Raw genomic sequence first — 26854 nt, forward strand, 5'->3', positions numbered from 1 at the left:
AGCATATATTCTGAGCACAAAAGTATTAATGAAAGGCAGATAAGAATTTTCTTTCAAGTAATAAACCCTAAGATCTTTGTATTTTTAAGGCCCAGTGATCAAGCAGTGCAGCTGTGGATTCAGAGCTTACAAATGTTCTTGTAATTATGTCTTTATCAAATTCTGAAGCACCTAAAAACTTCTACTAAACTAGCAATATACAACTCCAGGAAGCAATCACAAGAAGAAAGTACAAATCATTGTGTCAATCACTGATTTACCAAAAATTAATACAAGATACCTTCAAAATGCCATGTACTATATCATTGTAACTAATTTCTACTTGATATTAACCAGGCATTCATGTGATAAGTGAACAAGTGGTAAGTATCATGTGATAAACTGATACTACATGTATCAGTTTTAGATATGCAAAATTAGATCCTCAAAGGACCTAGATGTTAGGATGTGGACAGTATTCACTACAGAAAAAAAAAGAGGAAGAAAGTGACAAATTTATATTACACTCCCTTAAAATGAAGGCTCATAAAGCATCTAATTAATGACTAACATCTCAATCATTCTAAATACCTTATACCTGTCCTTCTTTGATGGTTTAACATTCTCTGCTGAATTGCTGTTACAGTAGGTATTTTCTCATAATTTTGTCTTTTCAGAACAGTAATTACATCTATTACAAAAGTGGCTAGATTCTTTGATAAAAATCCCAAACAATTTCAATGAATTTCATAAGAAAATCACAAAGATGTCTTTTATAATTCTTTCTATTATATATAAGCAATGAAGCAAAATAATGACAAAAAACAAGTATTAAAGACATTATCAATAATAAAAGCTCCTATAATAATTTGGGGGTATTTGGAAAATTATTTAGGAATTAAGTCTGTGAGAAAGAACTTATAATAAGAACTTGTCAAAAGTTGAAAACACAGACTAGAAAGAAGTTTTTAATTGCACAGTATATTTTAGCTCCTATCAATCACTGTTAATATAATTTGAGAGTTTTAAAAGCAGATATTTACCTGCTGGAACTAGACAATCCTTCCAATCAAAATATCCTGCATAAATGCCAGGTTCTAATGACCCAACTATCGGATCTGCTTTGAATTCAATGTACATTTCAAATAGTCTTTGATCCAGCTCTTTCAAGGATTCCATACTAACCTAAAAAACAAAAACAAAAAAGAAAAATAAGGAATGTAATGAATAGCCATTAGTTGCAAGAATTAAATCACATATCCAAAAGAACTTAAATCATGTCTTCTTTAATTTTCCGTAAGGAGCAGCAATTATTTGCACGTTTCAGTTCATAGTTACATATATAAAAAGCCAGAAACTTTCATATTACATTCACTTTTTTTTTTTTTTTCTGATTCTGTTCAGCAAGACACATTTTTGGGAAAGGTCCAAGAAATGCCTAAGCAAGCAGACCAGTCCCTAGCTGTTTAATGGCATGATTTTCCTCCTGCATATCAGGAGGTCTTGATCTTGAACCAAGTAAATGAATGTATTTTTCTAATGCTTTAAAATATGCCCATAATAATTTCTGTCCTGAAACATTAAGCTTTTTGTATAATAATTAAAATCAGCCAATTGCAATATTAAAATTTTTCACTATCTGCTCTATACTTGAAAAATACATAGGTTTATTAATGAGTTTCTGCCTTCTGAAACTTTATCTGTGAACTTCCCCCTCTACTTCAATTCCTGCACTGCTGCACAACAGATGGGTATAAGCTGCAGCTCACAAACATCACCAGATTTCTTCTCACATCTCCATGCAGTTTTTAGTAATTGACACAACTTAGCCACACTGAAAGCTAAAGGAATATACACAGTTTTCCCATTGATGCTGAACTAGTTTAAATTTTATACAAGACTTTAATTAAACTTGGCCACACCTTGTAACTGCAGCTTTTAAAACAATTCAGGAAGACAATGAGCATCATAAAAAGTTAAAGTAGAAAGTCAGTATTTTAGCATGATAATGGATGCTAAATGCAAATAAAATATGCTGAAAATTTAATGTTACTTCTGCTTAAATATATTTATAACTATGAGCTGAAGAAATAGCAAAGTAAAGCTTTTAAACTATCACTCATTTTCCTCAACCATTAGCAAAAAAAGCACATATATAAACACATGTGTGTATGTATCTATATATCTATACATCTGTATCACCTGTATCTGTATCTAAATTATAATTTCCAGAAGGAATGGTTTAAAAGTGAGGAAGAAGGCAAGGCTCTAGACTAAACTGGGAATCCAGAAGAATAAGAAAGAAAAGAATAGAAACTTCAATCCTGTGAAGATTGAAGATTTAATTTGAATTTAAGATTGAAGATTGATTTGAATTTAAGATTGAAGACAAAAGATTTAATGCTGCAAGCAGCACAATAAGGGTTAAAGCTTGTTCACTGCAGGGATGTCTCTAAACTGGGTCCTCCTCTGGTATTCCTGTATTTTGAAGTGAAATGGGAACTGCAATATTTGAGTCATGAATAGACAGAAAGATAAGCCTTCAGGAATTTCATCACCTGTGCAAAGGAAAACAGAGGTATTTCTGAAGTCAAAGTTGCTGCCATCCCAACAGAAAAGTTGGGATGGTGAAGTTGGTGCTTAGAAATAGGAGACAGTAAGACCTTCCTGCTTTTCTGTTTGATGAACCTTATTTAATTTGTCACAAGAGAATCTACATCCCAAAGATAAGATTATCAGGGAATTTGGTTCCATGAGAAGATCCAGGCTATTTTCTTCTTTCCCTCTTACCCAACAGCCTATTGACTCTCAAGACTTGAAAAGAACACACTAAATAATTTACAAAAACCTCACTAGACCTTCTTTTTCCCCTTATACAGGGTCACAGAAATGTAAACCCAAAGTGGGCTTCAAGACATTTTTTTAATTCCAGCTCTCATCAGTCGGGGGAATAACCATTGTTAGACTATTCCTCTTTAGTGGGAAAAATAAAGGAAAATCTCCATCAGGAAGTTATTGCAAACAGGGACCCATTCAAAGGATCTGTGAAACAACTTCTTCAGTGGTCCTTAACAAAGTATTTAAAATTAAGTCATCCCACCTTCCACTTCTGCAGTTATTCAATATCATAGGCACATTCCGTACAAGTTTTTTAACTCATGCAAGTTCAACCTGGGTAATCTTGTTTTTCAGCTGGTGGAATGCAGAGAACCTATTTTCCCAACTCTCAAGTGAGGCAGAAGCTCTTAAAAATGTACAGCTCTCCCATTATCATCTTTCTGCTGGGAACTTCCCTATAACTAAAATTTTCCTTTTTTGTATTAAAGCCATCTTGAGCCTCTATCATAGCAACCTCTCTGCCTCACCTAAGTATCAGAAGCTTAATCAATAAGCAAGGATGAATATTACTAGGACACAGAGTTTTCTTGCTAATTGACTAAACTGTAACAAAAAGTTGAATTAAAGAGTCTCAACAGAAAAGCACTTTAGAGTCATATAGAAGCTAAATAGAATTACTGGCAGCTAAGTACCATAAGTATGTGCCAAGATGTCATATGCTAAGGCAGAGTGTAAAATTTGGCCATTTCATGAAACTTGGTATTTACACACTAAGAAAAAAAATGGAAAAAAACCCCATCTATAATGTAAGAAAAATTTCTTGGTTACAATGTTATGATTTCTGTATTTTCAGGATATTAGCTAATAATTATTTCCTTTTTAACAAAAGCAATTAAAAAAAACACAGCAACCCAACAACAGATAGTTTTTACCAATATTCACTACAAAATTAACTTTAAAATTCAATTTATAAAGGTAACTTAATTTAAAAGTATAGCTTTGTTTCAGTCTTCTCAGACAGAAACAAATCCTATTTTAAAAAAATTCTGTAAATTCTTTATTGCAAATTTTTAATCTAATAAATAGTTAAATAAAACAAGAAACTCACAGATATGTAGGTGACAATAAAAAGCTGAAATAATAAAACAAGCCCCTATACCTTCTGTGGGCTTCTAGTCAGTCTTAAAATTAATGAAGAGCTCAAAAACTGAGATCTTGAGATGACTCTCCAATTATCCAAATATTTCCAGCTAGAATTACTAATGGATGTGTCTCACCCATATATGCTGTGCTGCACCAGTCAGGGCTTTGAAAGGGTTCTGCAACTTTAACATTCAGATTTTGTGATTTATAAACCTACCAGACTTTTATATGGCAATACTTGGATGTAGCTGTGCAAGACAGAGTGTTGAATACATTACAGATGTCTTATTTGCTTATACAAGACCAACTGTATCTAGTTGAACTCTCAGTTGTCTTTGCAGCAAGGAATGGATATAGCCAGAGTAATTTTGTACACTGTACTAAACAAACCACATTTAAATGCTGTTCAAAGTTATTTCAGCCACAGAAATCCAAAAACATTCAGGCAGATGGATGCAAGGATCTATACAGTAGAGACATCAGTTCAAGTGATATACTGTACTCTATACCAGGAAAGAGAATGTTTTACTGCCAAGCAGCAAATGCTTCTACAAATAAACTAGCCTTATAGTCCAAAGGATTAAGTCACAACGTTTCTCATAAAAAATGATTAATCTTTACAAAAAGGCAGGAAAATGAGACAGCTACTGCCGCCCACTTTGACATTTTCATTCTTTGAAAATAAGACCAAACACCAAACCAAAAAACAAACCACCAAAAACACACAACAAAACCCCCTAGACTAGTTTATGAACAACAGCTATCAGTAACACACATTGTCAGACGAAATAATTTATCAAGTATATTTCTGAGATAATGATCTTTTACTATCTGTATTAAGAATACTGTGACATTAAACAGCTTTACTAAGAAATCTGATAAGCTTTGCCACCAAGCATGTAAGTCCTGAATAAGAGGTCACATTATCTGTACCAGCTATTTAAGTCTCACAGGAACATATACAACCAAATCCTTGTTGATGTGTCCAACTGATGCTGGGAGTCCCACTCGTTTGTAGAAGGTTCACCCAAGAGTCTTTTCAGCCATAAGAACCCATGCACTCAACTTCCACAGCATGTAAACCAGACAAGAACAGTTTCCTTCAAGCAATGATACTTCACTCCAGTGCTCTCACTTACTTGTGTTATTTTTTCCACACCCTGAAAGCCATGCTTCTCAAAATGTTCAGCTACATTTAGGAAGGTGTGACGTTCCAGGTACCGGCAGTTGCTGAGTGCAATTAAAAGCCTCTGCTCCTAAAAATTTGGTTCAAGAAAAGGAAGAGTATAACAGAAAGAAGAAACATCAGCATGACAAATACTGTAAATGTATAGTATTTTATTGACTCTCTGTGTGTGATAAACATGCCGATAAATAAACTGGTGTTTGCAAAGATTTCTGTCAATAAAATACCAAGAACTGAGTGAATATTGGGTATGATGACTGAACATGTGCACTTTTTCTTATGGGATCTGAAGCATTCACTGGAATAGCTGTGACTAATACAGAACCACGGTTAAGACTTTTTCACAAAAATTAGGTTTGGACAGCTTTCCAGGAAGCTGTTTCTGGCTTTTACTTTGCTTCAAGAAATATGCTGAGACTATGATAATCACAAAAATAAAACTGAAGGTCATCTTCACTTTCAGATGCAGCTGGCTATAACAAAGGAAGCAGAAGAACTACTGCATGAATGTACTCACCCATTCTAAAACACCATAAAGTTCAGAAGTACATAATATAATTTTAATTTGAAAAAACAATTTAGGTGGTTTTAACTCATCTCTGTCACACAATGTGTTGTTTGGGTGGTTTTTTTTTAATTACAAGAAGGGTCAGATACATTCTGGAGAGATACCAGAACTGCCTTTCTCTGACCTTTGTGCAACAAGGTGTATTTTCCAAAGAGACAAAGAACCAAACAGGACAGAACTCCACTTTAAATATATTTGGTCTTCCCTCTTCCCCTCTCCTTCCCACAAGGGGAAAGCATTTTGCTGTCTCAGATGGAAGTTCAAAATCAACAGAAGCAAGTATTTTGAAAACAGAATTATTTGGCAATGATATAATCATAATACTGCAGGTCTTATTAAAAATGTTGTTGATTTTCAGACTCAGAAGAACTCTTGACAGGTTTTTTATTCCAGTAATACGATCACTAGTGTTGAGATGCACAGTGTTCCATTACCTTATACTATAATCAGTTGGTATGCAGCCTATTAAAAATATAACCATTTAGAAAATACAGTGACAAATATTACTCTGGTCACTCACATTCTTTGTTCTCACTACTCAGTCAGGAAAGGCAAGAGAAAGCATTTTGTGATTCACAGGAAAAAACTGCTAAGACAATGTGGAGTTTTCATGGTATCAAAAATTGTTATTTCTTCTTTTTTATTTAAACATTCATAGCTCTGATATACAGGAGGAAGTCCAGAACAGCCACAGAAACTTAATTTGTCACCAGTTAGTATAAAAATCAATGAGTTGCAAGAATAAAATGATACAATGATCTAGTTATTATGCTCTACAATTTAGAAACTTGGCTTGACTTGGCAATCTGTGATTCTTTATTGCAGCATGGATGAATATTGGACTTGTAAATAAGGCAGAGCTAGGTTTCTGACAACATTTAAAACTTATACTAAGGAATATTAGCCTTGGAAGATGTCCTGACTAAGTTTTCATAGAGACTAACAACATTGTTTCCATCAGCCACTGAGGGTGGTGAGACACTGGCACAGGTTGCCCAAGGAAGCTGTGGCTGCCCCATCCCTGGAAGTGCTCAGGGTCAGGCTGGATGGGGCTTTGGGCAACCTGGGCTGGTGGGAGGCGTCCCTGCTCATGCAGGGGGGGCTGGAACTAGGGGATCTTTATTGCCCCTTCCAACACAAACCATTCCATGACTCTATGAACTAGAAAAAAATAGATTTGCCAAGGTCCAAGTGGCAAGAATATTGAAAACCCTTTTTTCCAGTTTTCTAAAAAACAAAATCCAAATCCAAACAAGCCACACAAATAATCAATACTACATTTCTGAATATCTGTATCTTTGGGTCTTAAAAAGCAATTAATCATCATAAGACCAGTTCATATTTAAAGCAACGTGATAAAACAAAATTAAAATCATCAATTGTTGTAACATCGGTGCTATTTTGACTGATTTCAATGATGCCACCTTAGTTTCTGGATTGTTTTGTTTGGTTCTTTTTTGAAAAAAACAAAAAAACAAAAAAAAAAGGGAAAGACTGCATTCCTGTAAGTTTGAGAATTATGATGTTTTATATCAGCTTTTAGAAATAAAAGCCAAACTTACTGAAGAAAGAGTTGAGTCTTCATGAATGCTTCCAAACAAATCTGGAGATGAAACATCAACTGAAAGACTAGAAACATTGTTTAAAGAGTGAGTAAAATAGTGATTTTGAATATCTGATACATGATGGATTCAAATGAACAGTTGAAATAGCAGACTGGAATCTTGTTTTAAGCCCCATCACACCAGATAATAAAAGCAGCTCATGTTGCTCAGTTTTTCAAAGATGTCCACAAAACCTGATGGAGATTTGTGGACAGAAAGTACTACTCTAAATATGAACCTTTTCTTCTTAAATAATTTTCATTTTCTGTAATTTCTCTGGTTTGCCACAGCCAACAGACTCATCAAAATAGCAAAACAAGAAAGTGGCATTAGGCACATATGTACATCTCTGGTTTTTCACAGAGAAAGGACTGGTATTCTTGGAAACTGAGGCTATTCTGTCTTGTTTTGGTCTCTAAAATAAGTGGCACAACATTTACTACACGCTGTCACTTAACATGGTATGAAAAGCGTCTACTCTTATTTCACAGCATCACTAACCAGAGACAAAAGTATTTACAAAAAATATTAAATACAAAAGCAGATAAAACGACACCACCAACATTTAAGATTTGCATCTGCAATTTCAGAATACTGTACCTAGGTTCTATTTATTTTACTTACTGTGCTGTATCTATGTCCCCATCAGGTTTGGTGCTCAATTGTTCCAAACAGTCTATAAAGACCTAGGAAACAATAAAGCAAGAATTACGTTTTCTGCCAGAACAAAACAAAACAATTTTACTACAACCAACAGATACAGAACATTCATCACCACTTTTCTTTGTCTTAAACCTTACATACATTAATACAGTAACATTTTCGTTACACCTTTTAAATGCACATTTTAAATTTTACATAAACCACTGTTCATGTGTAGCAAAACACCAGAGTTTTTAATTCACCTGATTCTCATAAAGCATGGCTGAAGTTATGCAGTAATAATCTGCTGATGTGCAAACCATTAATAGTTTTCAACTGTTCAAACTGAACAGCTGGTCACAAGTAAATGTCACAGAAACGTCAATAAAATCTATTTTTTCCTTTGGTTCACGATTTCTTGTTTCAGAAGACTATAAAAGTGCTTCAAAAGCATGCTACTACCTAATTTCAAATACATTTAAAAAGAAAAAAAAAATCAGATTTTGTTACAAAGAATACTGGCTACTGATAATACAAAAATTAAACCTAGATATTCAGCTGATGAAAATCAGTATTGCTTCTTTTAATACAGTATATTGATATTAGAATATATCAGCTCAGTGTCTCTCAGTCATCAGTCTGAACAGTCTTGAACAGTCACAATCAGTAAAATACTTCAGTATATCACGTATTCACTCTCTGAGAATTTGATATCAACATATTCAGCTAGTAAGCTCCAGATGTTTTTAAAATCAAACATTTCTCAGTATCCTCAAGTGCATCAGAGGCTTAACACCAGTAAACAACTTTAAGACACCTTTTGGGAAGCAAGTAAGGTAAAAAGCACATATTTTTGTTGATGACTTGTGTTCACAATTTCATACTTCAAAATGGTCAAGGTACCTGCATGATCCCAATGCTCAGCTGGCACACATCCTCCTGTGTTTTCTGCTGCTGGAAAACCTGAAGATGCAAGCATATTGTTTCAGCAAAACAGCTTCATGTGGCCTTTTTCTCAAGGAAGGCCTGAGTAACCTATCCCTAGAGAGTTGAGACAATTCTAGGAATGGCTGCTGGGACACAGTGTTTTGGCACAGATCAATTTCAATTTTTCCCCACCCTAAAAATGGGGAGAGAATACAATTCCCAGTTAAGTGTCTGAGAAGTGCAAGGAGATGACACACTAAAAAGGAAAGAAATTCTAATATCAAGAACATGAGACACATGTCCTTTTTGGCTAGTAGAACTGCAGCAAAAGCTCCCAGGATATTCAAAGATCTTTGCACCCTAACAAGAAGGATTTACCATGCACTACTGAATTCAAGTTCTGCAAGTAATCTGAACTAAGTGAAGAGTAACTCAGGAATAAATGCCCCTTAAAAAAAAAAAAAGTCACAACGACTGCTTATCTGAAAATTAGATTAACAGCATTTTTCAAAAGTCCAGCTCCAAGACTTAAATAAATGTCCAATTTGCCCCCGCCCACCCAGAATTGCCACTAACAAAGGAAAACAAAAAGAACTCTAAAAGCTAGCTGCAGTAAAATGGGTGTACACTTAAAAAATAGACTAAAGTTATACCACTGTATCATTCTCTGAAAGTTCTTGTTCTGAAACCCAAACATTAAAAGCGTGAAAATAAAAGCATACATCAAAACTTACGCTTGCCTCTCCAGGTTTGCAGTCCAGCACGGTTTTAAGAGATTGCAAGGAATGGATAATGCACTGTTCAAACTGGGATGGCTGAAAGACCAAATAATTTGTTAGTTTTAGATAAGCAGGTCAAATAAAAACTTCCCTGCCATATTATAAGCTCTTTATTTCCAAATTATCCCAACTTAGATAAAAAAAAACCCCAAACCAAACCACGATTCATGTATTACCAGAGGATCTTTTCGTAAGTGATATTCTTCTCTACTGGAGATAACTACAGAAATATTACCATAGATCAACATAGATTTTCTTATCTGAATGAAAAACTTGTACATCAAACAGCCTTCTCTAAAAAGGTAATGAAAGATTTTTAAAGCCTGTTTGTGGTAGCATATATTGACAATTACATTACAGAAGCCTGCAACATGCTTGATCTAAGTTGGAACAAAATTCCACCTGCGTTATCTGATATTCCCACATTTTATTTCAGAAAATTTTTTCCAAGAAAAACGGACTGAAATTGCTTTAACATGGAGGTAAAAAGCCCACTGGCTTAGGGGGCTTTTTTACCTTCAGATTTCCAAACCTAACGTAAGAATGTCTTGCTTCATGTACCAATTTCACTCTGAAAGTGCAAACAAGTTCACAGCATCAGTCGTGAGTCAGTTTTCCCCTGTTTTTCTCTCTTCCTGGCTAAGTCACAACTTCTTTTTAATGGGGCTGAGCCTGCCTGCTGGTATCAGGGGGGAAGCTGTTGTACAGGGCAATGTGAAGCAGAGTCACTGTCACTGCCTAGAAAAGGGACATCATCCTCTTGGATTTGGGCCAAACGGGTGGATTAAAAGACGTTTCTAAGCCATGTAAATGTGCTTTTAACCCAGTAGATAGTTTATAAAATGTCATCAACTTTAGGCTTAGGACTAACATCTATTTCTGTAAATGCTGGGGTGGAGGTGGAATATCAAAGTGAAAGCATGAAAAAAAAGCATGAAAAGCCATGAAGAAAATCTGGATTTATAAATTTTGGACCAGCTTAAACAAAAAAACCCAGCAGTAATGTGCTACTCTTGTTTTTCTGTTTTTACGCAATAAAACATCACATCTACATTGTTCTTTGGATACTAAGAAAGTAAGAAAAGTTGGTTCTGTGTCTTACTGTACCTTTTACCTGGAATGTAAATGCTAAAGGGGTTTTCAATAAATACTTCCTACAAATTTGAAATACAGTTTATGTTTTAACAGTGATACATCTCCAAGGAGACTGTACAGCCCTTATTTATAGTGTTATTATAGTGTTATAATATTATTTAGAATATTATCACAATGAACTCTAGTAGATAAATAACCTTGCTATGACAAAACATAGACAACCATCACCATTAAAAACTGGCATGTTTCAATCAGAAGCTCAAAAGGTATCTAGGGCAGTTCTATACACAAGGAATTTGTTCATGGGCGTTGTGTGAAAACAACTCAAGCATTTTTAAACAAGGATGGAGTAGGGTACTAAGATCCTGCCTCCTCCCTCCATTTTACAGATAAATAGAGTGCAAAACAGAAAAAGGGACTTGCCCAAGTCAGAGGCAACTGAAACCAAGACCAGGATCTTTAAGTCTGGTTGTACTACTACAACTGCCCAACACCACTTCTTCCTATAATGTGTATATTGTGACTGCTTAATGTCCTCCTACTCAACTTTAACCACATATGTATAGAAGCAAGGAAGAAAAACTAAAAAAGTCTGTGGAGCATTCCCTTAGATAATACTCAAAGAAACCCTCCCTCCCACAGGCCCTTTCTGCTTTCACAGATTGTTGTTAAGTCACACCTACAATATGCTTGCTGTGTTTTAGGCATTACTCATTACTGTTTATTTCCAGAAAGCATCTCACTTATTTATCTGAATTTGGTTTCATGTTATTTGTTGATTGTGTGTAGGCAATCTCCTAAATTAGTTGGTTTTCAGTTCAATTTCTCATTATAACATATAAGTGACCTATTTATATAGCTACAGACCAATCTCATGGTAGCGTGTCTACTAAAGTTATGAAGCATTTTGATGTGAACTGAACTTGTGACCTCAAAAATAACTTTTTACTTTAGCAACCCATCCCTAAAAGAAGATGATTAACTATGAAAATTATTTATTATTTCAGTGAAATCACACCTGAGAACTGCAGTAATTACACTGATGCAATAAAATAACCCCACTTAAGGTAGAGAAGTCATGCTACATAGCTTGATTCCCAATTCCTACTTACTTTTGTCAATATATGGCTCAAATCTACAAAGCTTTTATTTATCCATTTTAAAAAAAAATAATTACTATTCCTTATAAAATATAAAAATAAAATTCTCAGTGATTATCCTAGCACACTTAAGAATTTACTGTATTACTAACTTTTCATTTTACTTTTGCAACTTCAAAAATACTGTTGTCAGATGGTATCATTATCACTTAAAGTTACTTCAGGCAATAGTTTAAGTAATGCAAATAAACATTTTGGAAAAGGAAGGGAAAAAAAAAAAAAAGCCCAAATTTTGTGTTTGGTGATGTGTTCTGTAGTACTCTCTGAGTACTGTAAATAAGCAACTAATGAAACAAAACTTTCCTGTACTTCCACATATTAATAAAACCATAGACAATTATGTATGCACAAGTACAAAGTTCAAATAATTCAACGAAAAAGTTTCCCTACACTTGCAAAAAAACCAACCAACCAAACAAAAAACAATCAAAAAAAGTGCTTGCAAGACACATAATTTTACCCACCAACGATGTCAAACCTTCATTGTCAACAACCCAGTCTTCCTTTTCAGCCAACCTCTTTATATCTGCAAGACATAGCAAAGGGGGAGGTGAGGCGGGGAGCAAAAGTAGGTATTCGTTTTCATTATTAAAAACTCCTTGACCTTGAAAAGACAGACCACAGACATTGGGACTGCAATGAGTAGGCATTCAAGCAAATAGCACTGAAAGCTTCAAAGCTTTCAGCATTCTCAAATGACTAAGAATGGAACTTGTACATGTTATGCTGGTGACACCGCATAGAGAAGCATATCTATGATACATGGCAAGAGCTACCTGAAGCACATCTTTTACTGGAAAGCTTAAAATTAAAGGAATATTGTAAAGGCTTTGGGTTTGTTTTTATTTTGTAAATTTTTTATGATAGCATAAAATACTGCATTTAAGAACCCAAGTATCTAATCTATTATATGCCAGCTCTTAATTAAAAATGAAAGAGCCACTGCCTAGCATTTTAGCAAAGGAAAAAAGGACACCATATAATTCATATTTAATAACTACAAGAGACTCAGAGTCCCCACTCATGGTCAAGGATTTATGCTGCTAGACTTTCCTCAAAAATACATGATACCATATGCAAAAAGCACTCTTCTGCTACCCAGAAGGTGCCAGCTTCTGTAGGTTTGGTGAAGCTAACAGGAGATAGGTCTGGATGAGAATCCAAAGCTCATGTACGGTAACAACTTCCTTCTATGAATGCATGTGTTTTGTACCATCGGGTTATTTTGGTGCTTAATCTACTTATCAACAGTTTGTGGGGGCTTTGCCAGTTTTTCACACAGAAATTGCTCATCAGAAGTTCCTGTACATCATGAAACTCCCTTCCAAATGAGCAAAAATGTCAGTAAGTTAGCATTGCTTCCCAAACCCTAAAAATAACTAATTAATGCTGAAAGATATCTTCAGTATTTGGTGCTTTAGTTAGTTAAACTAAGAAGCTTGGCTGTGGTGTCAGACCCTGCAATTCTACATCCTATGGAATAATAGTCTTAGCAAGAATAAAAAAGTATTAAGGGATTGCACAGGATAACTACTCTGTTCATTTCCCTGTTTAGTAAAACTCTTAACCCAACTTACATTCTTTAGATTGCATGGTCAATTTTTACATGCTTTTGTGGCTGTTAACTTTTGTATTCTGTTCTGAGCTAATAAAAAAGAAAGAAATTTCTTTCTCAGATTTCACTGCTCACCAAATTCCACTCAAATGCACGTCCTGTAAACTAATTCCCTGCCTGGTCTGACACTGACATAATTTGGCTTTATGACCAGTGATCACATATGAGAAAGAACTCAGAGCCAGCATGAGCACAAAGTGTTCATCAAAAGACAAGAAGAAAACTATGTAGACAGGTTTGTTCTATTTAAGTAGCTAATGATAAAGTGCTTTATTGAAAATTTTAATTGATCTGAATGCTTTTACCAACCTCCAACATGCAACAAGAGATAAGAGTGAATGTCATAGCAGCAGTTTGTGCAGGACAGATTTCAGAGAGATTACAGAAGTGATATCCAAGTTCAGAAGAAGCCTTTATACCTTTAATATTAGAGATACAACTACACCTGAGACCCATTTACAGAAGCTCTATAAGAACACCAACTAACTATTCTTTTATAGGTTCCCTAAAAATAACAGTTTCTCCAAAGGCCCAATTAACCTGGTCCTGTTCAGAAAAAATATCTAAACACATTCAACATATACAATTCTTTCTTAGCTGCTAAAGAACAAAATCCAAACTTGATAAGGCATTTAGTGCAACAACATAGAGTGAGAGTCACCATACAGGCAGGCTGTTTTACACTTTTCTCCTGGTTTATGCTATGCCAAATACATAGAATTGATTCCGTGATGGGGAATGGAAGAAGCAGTAAAGGAAGGCTGCTATATTGACTAAGTGTAAGAGATTTATTAACCAGTCAATGTAACACAACAGCATCTTATGACTCTATTCTATGATTTTTAAGGCATATCTCATCTCTTTTGATTCAATAAAGGTATGGATGAAAATGCTCCAATCAAACGGAGAATAATTTTCACTAAGAATGGTAAAACAGCTTCAATAAAAATCTATGGAACTGACTACCACAAGACTTTTTCCATCACAAAATGTCCATGACCAGAAATCAGAACATAATTACAGAAAATCAGAACAAAAGCAGCAGAAACTCTGGATCTGAACAAAGAACAGGACTATTGGTGTTAATGCTACAAGTAGACAGAACTAGTAAGACAGCTGACTTTTGGCTGAGAGCTTCATCATTAATCATGAATCAGGGCTCTATGGACTATACTGGAGAAGCTATGTGCACAGCACCAAGATCTGATAAGCTCATGATTGTCAACCAAACTGTTCAAAGCTAAATACTTCCTTCCTTTGAAACAGTCAGGAAATGTGAGGAATCTGAATTGCTAGACAGAGGCCAGGTAGTCAGTCCAACAGGACATCCTCAGGTCAATTTAAAACAAAGCAAAACAAAACCCAACCAACCAACCAAACCACAAACAAAAATACCCCAGAGCAATATTTTTCACCTATCATTCACAAAAAAAAAACAACCCAAAAACCAAACAAAGACAAAAAAGACAAAAAATCCAAACACAAACTGATCTCAATTGTGCTAAGTGAAGAAAAGCAAAAGAGATTTCTTCCAACTTCAAGTGAAAGCATTACGAGCCAAGATTAAATGCATATGCAAATTGTATTAAAATACAAAAACCTCACAATTTGTTGTCACCAGAAGTTTTAGAATTTGCTTAATATAGTCAGCTGTGCTGAGCACACCTAAGGCTTGAATAAAACACTTCATATTAGCCTACAAAATGATGAGGAATTATGTGTTAAAGATTAAAAACTGATTAAATCGTAACACTAGAAAGCCCATTAAAAAAAAATTGAGGGTAATTTGTCTTTTGAAAAAAAAAAATCCCTGCTAAATGAATTAGTACATCAATCTGCCTTGATTTTGAGAGAGACATTGTTTCTGAGATATTTATTTCATTCACATTCAAGTTGCAGAGTTGAATACAAGATCGTAAGATGAATGACCTCGGATGCACACAGTCAGATTACATTTAGAGTATGTTTTACTGGCTCTGGTGATCCAGACATTTATGTCAAAACCTATGTACATGCTAGGAAGGCTGAGGATTATAATATTAGTAAAAGGACTTGGAAAACACACAACTATGATGCTTCATGAAGGGCTGTGAATTTCTTTTTTTTCTTGGACGTGAGGCATTACTTATTTAATTCTTCACTTTACAAAAACAAACAAACAAAAAACCAAACAAACAAACAAACAAAAAAAAAACCACAAAAAAAAAACTAGCATTTTTTTTCAAAATGGGGAAGCTCCAAATAGGATAAATCACTTGTATCGTAAAACCATCTCAACACAAAGAAGGTGGGTAAAAGCAACTGTGCTCACTAGAACAAAGGAAGAAAAGACAACACAACACACATTTCTGTCAGAAAAGCTACATTCTTGAGCAACTCTTGCAAGATATTACCGAACTCAGGAGTCTACTGCCACTACAGTATCTGTAGAAAATATGGTTATCTCAAAGAGAAGATGGTTTGGCCTTATTAGGCCAAATAAGAGAAAAAAAAATAAATAAAGAAAAAAATTATAGCAGGCAAGAGGGCCTCTAGCTTTTTCTTACCTTCAGCTGTGTGCTGTAAGGTCACTATCACACAACGAACACGAAGGTCCAAAATAAGATCTTGGATGATCTGAAGCATATCATTGGGTATCTCAAGTGCAGTAAGAGACTCAGAACTAAGCCTGGAAAGCAAATAAAGTTAGATTGAAGTGTCAGTCTTCAGGGTTCTTTAAGCTGATATAACTTTGCTGAATTTTTTTTACATGTTTTCTGTATATATGAACACAGTAGCTCCATCTGCAGTGACTCTAAACATCGATTATCCTATTCAGAGCAGATTAGTTATTTGCTTAATTCAGAAGCTTGCAAATACAGATCTATTCTCTTCTAACACTACAATAATATCATTGTAGCAACATGCCAACTTTCACATTGACCTCTTCCATTTCCCTGCCTGCCCTGTCTTGTGGCAAGAAGAATAACAATTTTAGAGCAGAAGTTCTTTTGCTGTTTGCATGGGAATTCCTAGATCAAATCCTAGGTCCCCAGCACGGTTTCTGAGACGCTGTTTACCCACGTTACAACAGTAGCAGCCACCAAGCTGCCATAAACACTGATGTGGCTGTGTATAACACTGCCAGGAGCACACACATTTCAATAGTCAGAAGACAGCTACTGCATCACCTGCTGAGGGAAGAGTAAATTAAATCACTGTTTTGCTCCCAACTCTGACTGGGCACAAATCAACAGCTGCTATAGCTTGAGGATGGAAACACTGATTTACATTTTTTCCTTTAGAAACAGTAACACAGCAGATGCTTGCAAAGAATAGTATTCTTTTCATCAAATACCAGGTTAGTTCCTTCTTAAACTGGAAGCTTTCCATAAAATTAAGCCAGAGTAAGAAACTTCACACGGAAATTTTTTCTCCTGAATGTGTAAAGTACAGATAATATAACTGACAATAGATTTCAGGAAAGTCTGTTAACTTGACAACATTGCTGGTTCCATCCACAATAAGAACATCTATACTTGATTATATCCCTTTCCTTTCTTCCTGTGCTTTGCTTATTATCAACTTTGAAAACTGCAGATAAAAAGTACAGTATCATATCCAAGTATTACTCAAGTTTCAAAAAGACAATGACAATTCTTATATCTTTTACAGACCAAAGGAAGCAAATTCTGTATATTAATGAGACATTTTGTAAGTAATGATGTGTACATGTTTATAAACACAATTATAAGCTGAATTACAATATAAGCACCATCTGTAAAAAAACATGTACATTATTATTTAAGAATGATACAGTGATATAGTGAGAAGCATGCTATTTTCACCCATTTTGTCAGAGATGGGATGATGTGTAGCAAATGTAATTGCCTTCTACTCTAAAGAATCAAATCCTGCTTCATTCATGGAGTGTCTATGCTCCATGTCTATTTTATTCAAACTTTTTCCTAAGATGCAACAGAAAGAAATACATTTATCGTTATATAATAAGGCTGTATCATGAAATATTATTAATTACTTGCATAAAGAAGCCTAAATCTGTCATCATTCATTTTTGTTTTTGTAATTCCATTTTTGAAAATGTTGACAGTTTCACTATTTAGTGTATTTAATGCAATAAATAAAACAATTTTTTTTAAAGCACACAGATTCCAGGAATAGCATCATTTTGTATGTCCGCAGATCCATTTACCTTACAGTCTGGATAACATGTGTTAGCCACTGGCCAGAAAGTTCAGATTTCATCTCCCAGCCACCATACTGTCTTGATTCTCCTTCTCTGAGGCTGAATGGAAGCAAAGCTCCACGGATAAGTTTTACCAGAGAATGCATCACTTCCTGAATCATTTTCTGCATCAGAAGAAGGGAAAGGAAAATCAAACAAAAAGCTCTACCAAGGTGCTTAAGCAGCCATGTACTTGCTATACAAAATAGTTTAGCTTGTATGATTTACAGGTGGCTTCACACAGTAAAGAGCAAATGAGGAGGTATAAGGGTGCACAGATTATTTACAAAATCTGATTTTCAGCATAGTGACACTCAAGTATCTTGCTATGAAGGACAACTGAAAGAAGGCAAGGTGTCCCCCCTCCCATCACTTACCTTGAAATCATTTTGTCTTTGCCTAGCATTTTTCTTTGATCTTTCCATTTGGCCAGATTTTTCAGTCTTGTGAAAATGAAAAAATTGAAAAGTGTAAGTATGTCATAACCACTCTTAAAATAATTCTGAAAAAGATGGTTTCAAAGTGAAGAAGTGAAAACCTATGGGTTTATGATGCAATTATAATAAACTAACTCATGGCATCTCAATAAGCAAACTATACTCTTATCTCTCAGTGAACTCACTGTAGGTCAGCATGGTTATGTTTAATTGAGGAACAATATGTTTTTAAGACACAAGTCAGAGAAAAGCATGAAAGACTAGCTCAAGCAATACAAACTGCTCTCACTAACATTGTGAGAGCATAACATAAACATATACAGTTCAATTGTGCACCAAGTTTATATGAAGAAACTATTTTCTCAGCATGGAAGCTGCCCAGAGAAGGGCATCAGTGTGAAGTGGGAGACACTTCTTAGAATTGGGGCAATGTGGAACTGTAACATGTGAGGGGGAGGGTTGAGATTCTTTTTGTTTGTTTTTAGAAACAGCTTTTTGTTGACAATGCTCTCTGAATAATTCAAGTAACTGTAAAAGAGCTTCTGTAAAATTATCAGCATCTCCATGACCAATTCATTTCTTTGAAAACCAAGGAACATGAGTACACTTAGCAGGAGACAGTTAGAGTTGAAAAAACCCATAGTTTGACTAATAGTCTTCCTGTTTGTAGTTCTAGCCCTTTGTGAGAACACACTCCTGAGAACACAGGAGAGTAAGTTATACCCAAGAAGGTACTTGTTTAAATGCAGATGGAGAACTTTTATCGTTAGAAAGTCTCCAATTTTATGTATGTACAGCAACATCTACTGGACAAGAAGTGCAATAACATGACAAGAGTGTTCTTAATGATAGTAGGCTCACTTCTAAGTCACTAGTTTGAAATGGTCTCTTTTTCCAATTCCCTCTTCATCTAAAGTATTTTAGATTTTGAAGGTACAACAAGTAATCTGAGGTAAGCAAAAATTAGAGAAACCCCCCTATTTAGCAGTTTTGGAAAATACATAGCTATGAAAATCCTGAATTTTAAAGTTCTGAAATGTACAGTTTCAGACAAGGACAACAACATGAGTTATTGCTGCATATATTACCCATTTCTCTCCTCTAATACCTTAAAAAGAAAATAAGCTGCACTCCTTTAAGCTTCAGGCATCAATTTAAAATTCAAACTGTTTTACAGTCAGAATAAAGAACAAGAAAAAAAAAAAATATTTTTCTTTTTCTTTTTTTTTTTTTTTCTTAGTGGTTTTGCTAAAGACCAATCTTAAACCTTTCCTGCACAGACAGACCAAAACTGTTTTGTGGTAAGACCAACGGTTACTACTCACTATTTCACCTAGAGTGATTCAAAGAACTCAACTTTTCAAACAATTGAAAATACCACGTAAATCTGTAACTGACAATATTTTAAGTCATACTAGCTAACCCTTCAGAACTAAAAAGAACACCCCTCTAAAAACCTACAAGTGGAACAAGAGAAAATAAATGAAGTTTTTTAATCATATGTGGGGATTTTCTTTCCCCATTTTTAAAATGTCTTGAAGACTTGAACAAGATAACCAAAATACCTTCTATACTGTTTTCACAGGACTTTTCTTAAAGACCCATAGCTATCACCTTACTTCCTGTGTGACAAGCAACATATTAAAAAAAATTCTTCATTAACAATTAAAATCTGTATGGTTTCTGATACCAAAACATATAAACCTTCAGTTTTGGAAGTGATGTGGTGACAGGTGTTCTTAGATGCTCTGGAAGAAGTTTACACCACCCCTTCCCTCCATTCTTTCTCATATGCAGAACATACATCGGGAGCTGAGGGCACAATCCCTCCTCACTCCCCAACCTCCTCTTGAGAGGCTTTTATAAAGATGAAAGGAGCAGAAGAAATCAAATCTATGTGTAAGAAATCAAATTTTTTACAAGCTCAGAATCTGGCCCCAAAGAAAAGCAGATGTTCCTTAGAGACTAGCATGAAAACTACTCCCTCCTATTTTCTTTTTTTAGAACATACATGGAACAATGTTTTGCTCAGACATGATGTAGGACCACTGAATTTTCCACTTGCAGTCATTTTCATGTGCAGAATTTCTCAACTTTGTTTACAGATCAAATGTCTGTTTCTCTAGAAACTGCTTACTTTTTCATTGTACTCAGAGAAAAAAAAATAACAATAACTTAACAGGCGAATGTGTAAAGTGTAATTTCCAATGCTGCTGTTGTCAAATATAAAGGCTGTCAATTCTGAAAAGAATTATTTTTGTGAAAGTCTGCAGCACTAAGGTTTTTTCTTGATTCCACTTCCTCCACTGAATGTTATGAGTAACTGTTGTATCTTCTAATTCTACCATGTAAAATGAGGATTATGATTAGAATCTATTCCACTGGAGCTACAATGATCTGTACACTGTGTTCAATGTATAAACACCTATTAATACCATTGTATCAAAATGTTATATTGATTTAAAGACAGTGGCACTAAACAGTATGACCATTTGAGAAACTATAGTTTTACGTATTCAGAGAAAGGTAAAATGACAAAATAAGTTTCCAAATTTCATTTTTCCCAAGGTTAATTTTTTTATTTTCTACTAAAGCTTCAAAGAATGGTGGATAGCTATGGCTGTTCTGCTTTTAGTGGTAAGCATGTAGTGAAATAATGTGACTATAATAACTTAACGATTTAAGCACAGCAGGACACTGTAACAACTGCAGGGTAAAATAAAATTCAGCAAATGAAATGATGCAGCAACAGTTGAACAGAAAGTTTTAGATGCACAGATTTTAGGTTCAATATAGAAGCTCATCTGAGTAATATGCATGTGCAAAAGCTTGCTTATTTTCCACCTGCTCTACATTATTAGAACTGTCTCTACATCTCTTCACAGATCTCGTCTTCAGAGTTCTTCTAGGAGCCAGGATGAATGAGTCCAAGCTGCTGTCAGCAGGATTTCCTAGTGATAACTAATGCAGATGAGGTGTGATCAAGTGCTTTATCACTTGTTGAGGGAACAGAGAGATGCCTTTCACCACACTCCAATTGTGGGTTTTTTTGTCAGACTTGCTCCTTGGGAATATGCCACGACCCCAGTCACCCCTCTGAAAAAGAATCTACATGATTTGCGGACTAGAAGTCTCTGTAAAAACACTCTGTACAACATGAAATGCTGTGACCAAATTTTAGCAATAACACAAACCCAAAAGCTTTTATGTTTATCTGGTAATGATTATGATGGTGAGCTGTGTACAACCCATAACAAATAACTTACGAAATGCATCCTTTCAAAATCTGTTAATAGTGTGCAAACAAAAAATGAATTCTTGATTATAATAATTATGTTTTATTTACATAATTTGTAAAAAATAGATCATCTGAGTAAGAAGGAATAGAAGCAATGGCGATTGCAGCTGATTGCACTTCCAGGCTAAACTCCCTATATTATATGTCTGTGTACACCACTCTAGGCCTCGGTTATTCTGCAATTCTCATCTCGAACCTATCCTCAATTCCAAATAGTTAAAGCTCAATAAATGAGTATTCTCATTCTAAAGAAAGAGAAAAAAAATCTGTATGACTTTGTCCTTTACATATCTCTATCCTTCATGCCATTTGCTATTACTTCAGATCACCAATGAGGTGCAGCTAGCCAGCTATGAGTAAGAGGTGAAACTACACAGTTATTGACTCCAGCATCACACAGATACACACAGATACACCACTGCCTGATTTTTAAGTAATTCCATTGTATGCTTTTATTCTTTAAAAAATAAAATTAAGAGTCTCACTTCTATAGGTTTGTATTGCATGACAGGTTAATCGTCAGTGTAGCATGTCTCAAACATGTAAGAGTCCACATATTGTTTTATAAACCTCACTGATCAAAATAAGCCCAGTCATTTCTTGCCATCAAATATAATACTTCAAGCACAATTATTATGGAGCTTTGTTCCTTAAAATAATTTGTATAGAAGAATCCATACCTCACTGAATAAACTTCCATTCACATAAGAAATCCAGAGCTTCCAGAAGTTGGGCAGCTGACTTACAACAAGTTTTGTCAACTTTTCAACAAATACAACTTGCTGAGGTGCTTTGTATCTCCAGGCTAAAAGGAAGAAAGGGGACAGAAAAAGCAAAATTAAAAACCTTGGAATTAATAATAAAAAATGTACTAATAACTTGTTATTACTTCGTATTGCACAAGTGATATATAGTGTATATATAAAAACTTTAAGTTTGGGGTGAAAAAATTTCTGAGGCTTGGTCCATATATGTGTACATAACTGGAACAAATGCAAACTCTTTGTTCCTTTCTCATAAACTTAAAAGGTGCCAGCACTATAACAGCATAGGAAGAATAGGCCCCTTCAGGGGTTTCTAATACAATCCACCTAACAATCCATTCAGCCAGTCTTTTATCATGGTCAAAAAGTGCATTGCATCATAGCATATTAGGAATGGCATCTCCTGTGCAGGTATTGTAAGTGGTTTGCTTGCTTTGGCTCTCTGCTTGGAGAAGCAGAAGAATGGCAGAGCTGTCAGCTGCTGCTAAGCATGCAGTGAGCACGTTGCACCTCAGCACTAATGATCTCAGCTCTGAGGTAACTCATCCTAACTCGAGGGGTTTTGTGGTAGACAGGTCTACTGAAGTACTGTGATGCTCTGATCATGCACTTTTCTTTGTGTCTCACTGGTGGCAGAATTTACAAAGCCTGCTGAAGACTTCTCTTTTCCAGTTTGTAAAAAGGTACAGATCCATAACTAAGACTCTAAATGCAACTGATTGAACTGGAATTGCCTTCCTTAGGTGCAACTATTTAAGCAGAGAAACATGCAAAAGAATCCAAATAAGGAAAAAATAAACCATATTCTGTATGTTGCTTGCTGCATTAAGTGTTGCACGTATATGGTTAGTGGATGGCATCCAATAACAACCAACAATTTACTGTTTTGCTCATAACAGTTGTTAACCAACTTCATGTAAGACTTAGGGCTGGGAAAGGACAAAGGCAGCAGTAGTACAGTAATGTATTACTTGGTTACATGTATATTTTAAAGAGTCTGTAATTTTGATTTTGAAATACAAGCATTCAACCTCAAACTGTGATGCAATTTGTCTTTCATGTGAAGGTACACTGTGGCAGTAGAAGAATGTAGAATTGTCATTATTCCTTATTCTACACTCTTGAAAAACTCCCTTCATTTCCTCTTTTTGCTTGTAAAAAAATTCAGATACTTATAGATGGCTTTTCAAGAAAGTCCACTGAATTGGAAGAAGAGTAACATCAAAGCAGACCAAAGTCAAAATTATTCATAAAAACTTGGTCTCTGCAAAAAAATACTTGGTGTGAAATGATTTATCCTGTGAAAAACATGTTTTCTGTCTCCTGTGATGTCACCATGGAAAGACTCCTGAGATTAAGATGTTTGGACAAGGGTGTCCAACAGCCTTGTTGTGGCAGACAATTACAACACACACAGGGACTCAGCTGGTTGTGGACACACTGCTCAAGCTTTGTCACACACTGTGGCTCCCTTTCTGGGTTCACAGAATGGGGGAAGAAGTACCAGATATGTGAATTTACATTAAAAGTAAATGTAAGGAGAGCCACCTTAGCAAACACACAGAGAAAGCACAACAACAAAGGATGATAAGTGGGTAAAAAAAAAAAAAAAAAGACTTGTTAACCACTGCTACATTTTAAGAAGCAGCTTTCAGCTATTACTTGCCCTTTGCTTGCAAAGAACACAAAGGATTCCTTCAATACACAATGGTAAATCATGGAAGAAGGTATTTTATTTGGTAACAAACCAAAACAAATGCACAGAGTGTTGGTTTCTGTTTGGGTGTTTTTCCTACACCACACACTGGACGTAGGGAATTGCAGCTTTGTTTTTTCCAAATAAATCAGATGCCTACCATCATCACGGCCAGGTTGAAAGCTGCTGCCCCTTTTCAATGAGGCAGTTTGACTGAGATGGCCAATTGGTGACGGACGCACCTCACTGTCCAGGTCTAACATGGGGCTGTGGAGCAATGAGTTACCTAGGGAGAGGGAAAAAGAAAAAGTTACAGTGATTTTACATGAAACTGTATGCTGCATGTGTAATTATAACATAATTCAGAAGTAATACCAAGATAAAAGTTATCTAAAAAAACCCGTACTTAATTTTGCTTGTTCACTGTTTGTTCATCTATACTATTGCTATTCAATAATACCACTATTGACTCTTGTAGCAAAGCCAAAATCCTAAGTATAATGTGGGAAATATAATCCTTTGAATTATATTTCTTTGAATCTCTATGTTTCCCTGTTTTTACTCTCATTAGTGGATGTGTTCTACTACTTCTTAGATGTTTGACCTCTACAGAGCTCAGGTAGACAGACTCCATCCGTTATGAAGCAGACGCACTTTCTGTAAAACACCACGTACTTCTGCATATCTAAAAATACAGAAAATATTTCCCAGTGTATCAAATAATTTTTCTTTGGGTACCTGTCCATATGAAAGTAACTGCTAGCAAGTCTTAAGCAATGATGTAATCTGATGGAGGTGGACACCCTCAGACTCATGTACGTTTTGGAAAACAATAATGTAATCAGGATCAGACTATGATGATTTTTTAATGTACTGTAGCACTGCCAATATTTCTTTTAAAATATAAATTGCTGCTTGATGCGTTTCACCTTACAAGTACATTTCTGAAAGTAATCATTATTTCACTGGTCAACTGAGTTGAAACAGCTAAGCTTAAATGAATCACAACTCATAGGAAAATAAAACAGCTCAGGTTGGAAGGCATCTCAAAAAATCATATAGTCCAGCCTTCTGTGGGACAGGGAGCCCAGACGAGAGTACCTAGCACCGTGCTCAGATGCATCATGAAAACCTCCACTGAGAGGAATTCTAACCTGGAAAGGTTAATTCAGTGATGGATTGTTCTCACAGTGAGAAACTTTCTTTCTCATATTGAGATGAAACCTATCCTGGTAATTCATGCTGAATTTTGTTGTGAGAGTCTCAGCATTTGAGTTTATATTGCTTGATCTTTCCCATCAATACCTACAACCACTTAAAATAGCAGGAAGGCCACACAGTAAGAGGACCAGCTGTAACACTGAACTACTTGAATTCAAGAGTAACACAAAGTAAAAAGGCTTTCAGGAATATTTATTCTGAATTTATGCTCCTGTCAGAGCAGTGTAGCAGAAAAGATACATCTAGTCCCTTTACTTCAAACAGCTGGGGCTTAAAGAGCAATATTAAGTATTGTGTAACTTAATTGCAAGCTTCAAATAGGTGACAGTATGGGATTTTAGTTCCTTTTGAAGTAAGTTGCTCTTTCCTTAACTCTTTTATGGCTTTAAAACGGATTTCTCTGTGACACTGTCATTATCAAGCTGTCTGTTCTTCCATTCATCTCCTTATTGTTCATACTGTAAGACACCTAAGTAAATGGATCCAGTTTGCTACATCTTTCATAGTCATGATGGACACACTACAATAACTCACCTGGTGACCACATCTGTGCTATCTTTAGCCTGTATTGTCATTCTGTTCACTTCTTAACTCCCACATCACTTATTAAACCCAACTCATCTTTATGGCACCTTTAAAATTCATGAGTTTTCAGCAATATGTAGTCTGCTGGACTGTATGATCCACCATCACTACAGGCAAGATCTACAATGAGTTTGAACAAGAATTTTAGGAAAGACTTTTGCTTCTGAATGAAAGAAAAATAATAATGAGAAAGTAAAAAGCTAAAGCTTTCAAAATTTTGAAATTAGGTATGTATGCTACAAGTGCAAATAATTATGAACACACACTAAGCAACTACCTATGTAGCAGATCTGTGAGAAGGCATGCATAATCATAGTTTATTATTTAAGCACCCAAGACTTCTAAAACTTATCTTAAATATTGCAAATCTGCAGCAACCAGCTTCTGTGAAAATATTCCAGCAAACTTACTGAAATAAAAACAACAAATTGCTTCCTCGCCAGTTTAAAAAAAAAAGTGTTCAGTATCTTACAGAGATTCCACCCACAATCAAAATAAAATTGTATAGAAGACCCTGAGAATTTCAAGTGTGTTACACAGTTCTTGAGCATCCACAAGAATTTGACTCAGATTCAACAGATCTGCAGGTTATTTGGTTGAAAAAAAATTCTGTCAAGAAGGACAAATCAGAATTGTCACAGACATTGCTAGTTAATACATACACTAAAAGAAACCCAAGGATGCAGCAATGGCAATGCTATTTTCACAAAAACTACAATTAGAAAAAGCCATTATATGCCAACTTCCCTCTTTGATGTCTTCGCACAGAATTTAGGTTCTCACCTTTCAAACACCTTGTTAATATGAGGAATTTCTTGTAAACAGATGGTCTCTAAAAATGACAGTGCCAACTAAACCACAGAATTAAGAAAAACAGACACACTTACCAAACATCTCAATGTGAATTAGTTCAATTAAAACCATTTGCTTGAGGTAGCTGAAAAACTGAAAATTCTGTATTCTGTATTCTGCTGCTGATACACTAACCCCATGCTGTCTAAATGGTTTATATATTCACCAGTAACAGAAAACACATGAAGAATACTCTCTTGTTCCACCAGAAAAACCACATCATCAGTTTGCAGCCGTACC

General features: G+C 35.2%; 1 protein-coding gene across 1 annotated transcript in view; it reads right to left on the reverse strand.

The window, feature by feature from the left end:
- The window catches only part of EXOC2 (exocyst complex component 2), a 118699-nt gene that overhangs the window by 35353 nt on the left and 56492 nt on the right, over positions 1-26854 (reverse strand). The window contains exons 13-24 of the mRNA XM_030446225.1: positions 24117-24242; positions 22177-22301; positions 18139-18204; positions 17729-17886; positions 16083-16204; positions 12386-12447; positions 9622-9702; positions 8864-8923; positions 7943-8004; positions 7277-7343; positions 5100-5216; positions 1023-1164 (exon numbers count right to left, since the gene is read on the reverse strand). Of these exons, the coding sequence (XP_030302085.1) occupies positions 1023-1164; positions 5100-5216; positions 7277-7343; positions 7943-8004; positions 8864-8923; positions 9622-9702; positions 12386-12447; positions 16083-16204; positions 17729-17886; positions 18139-18204; positions 22177-22301; positions 24117-24242 (1188 nt within the window). The remainder of the gene's footprint in view (positions 1-1022; positions 1165-5099; positions 5217-7276; positions 7344-7942; positions 8005-8863; positions 8924-9621; positions 9703-12385; positions 12448-16082; positions 16205-17728; positions 17887-18138; positions 18205-22176; positions 22302-24116; positions 24243-26854) is intronic.

Source organism: Calypte anna, chromosome 2, assembly GCF_003957555.1.
Source record: "Calypte anna isolate BGI_N300 chromosome 2, bCalAnn1_v1.p, whole genome shotgun sequence".
NCBI lineage: Eukaryota > Metazoa > Chordata > Aves > Apodiformes > Trochilidae > Calypte > Calypte anna.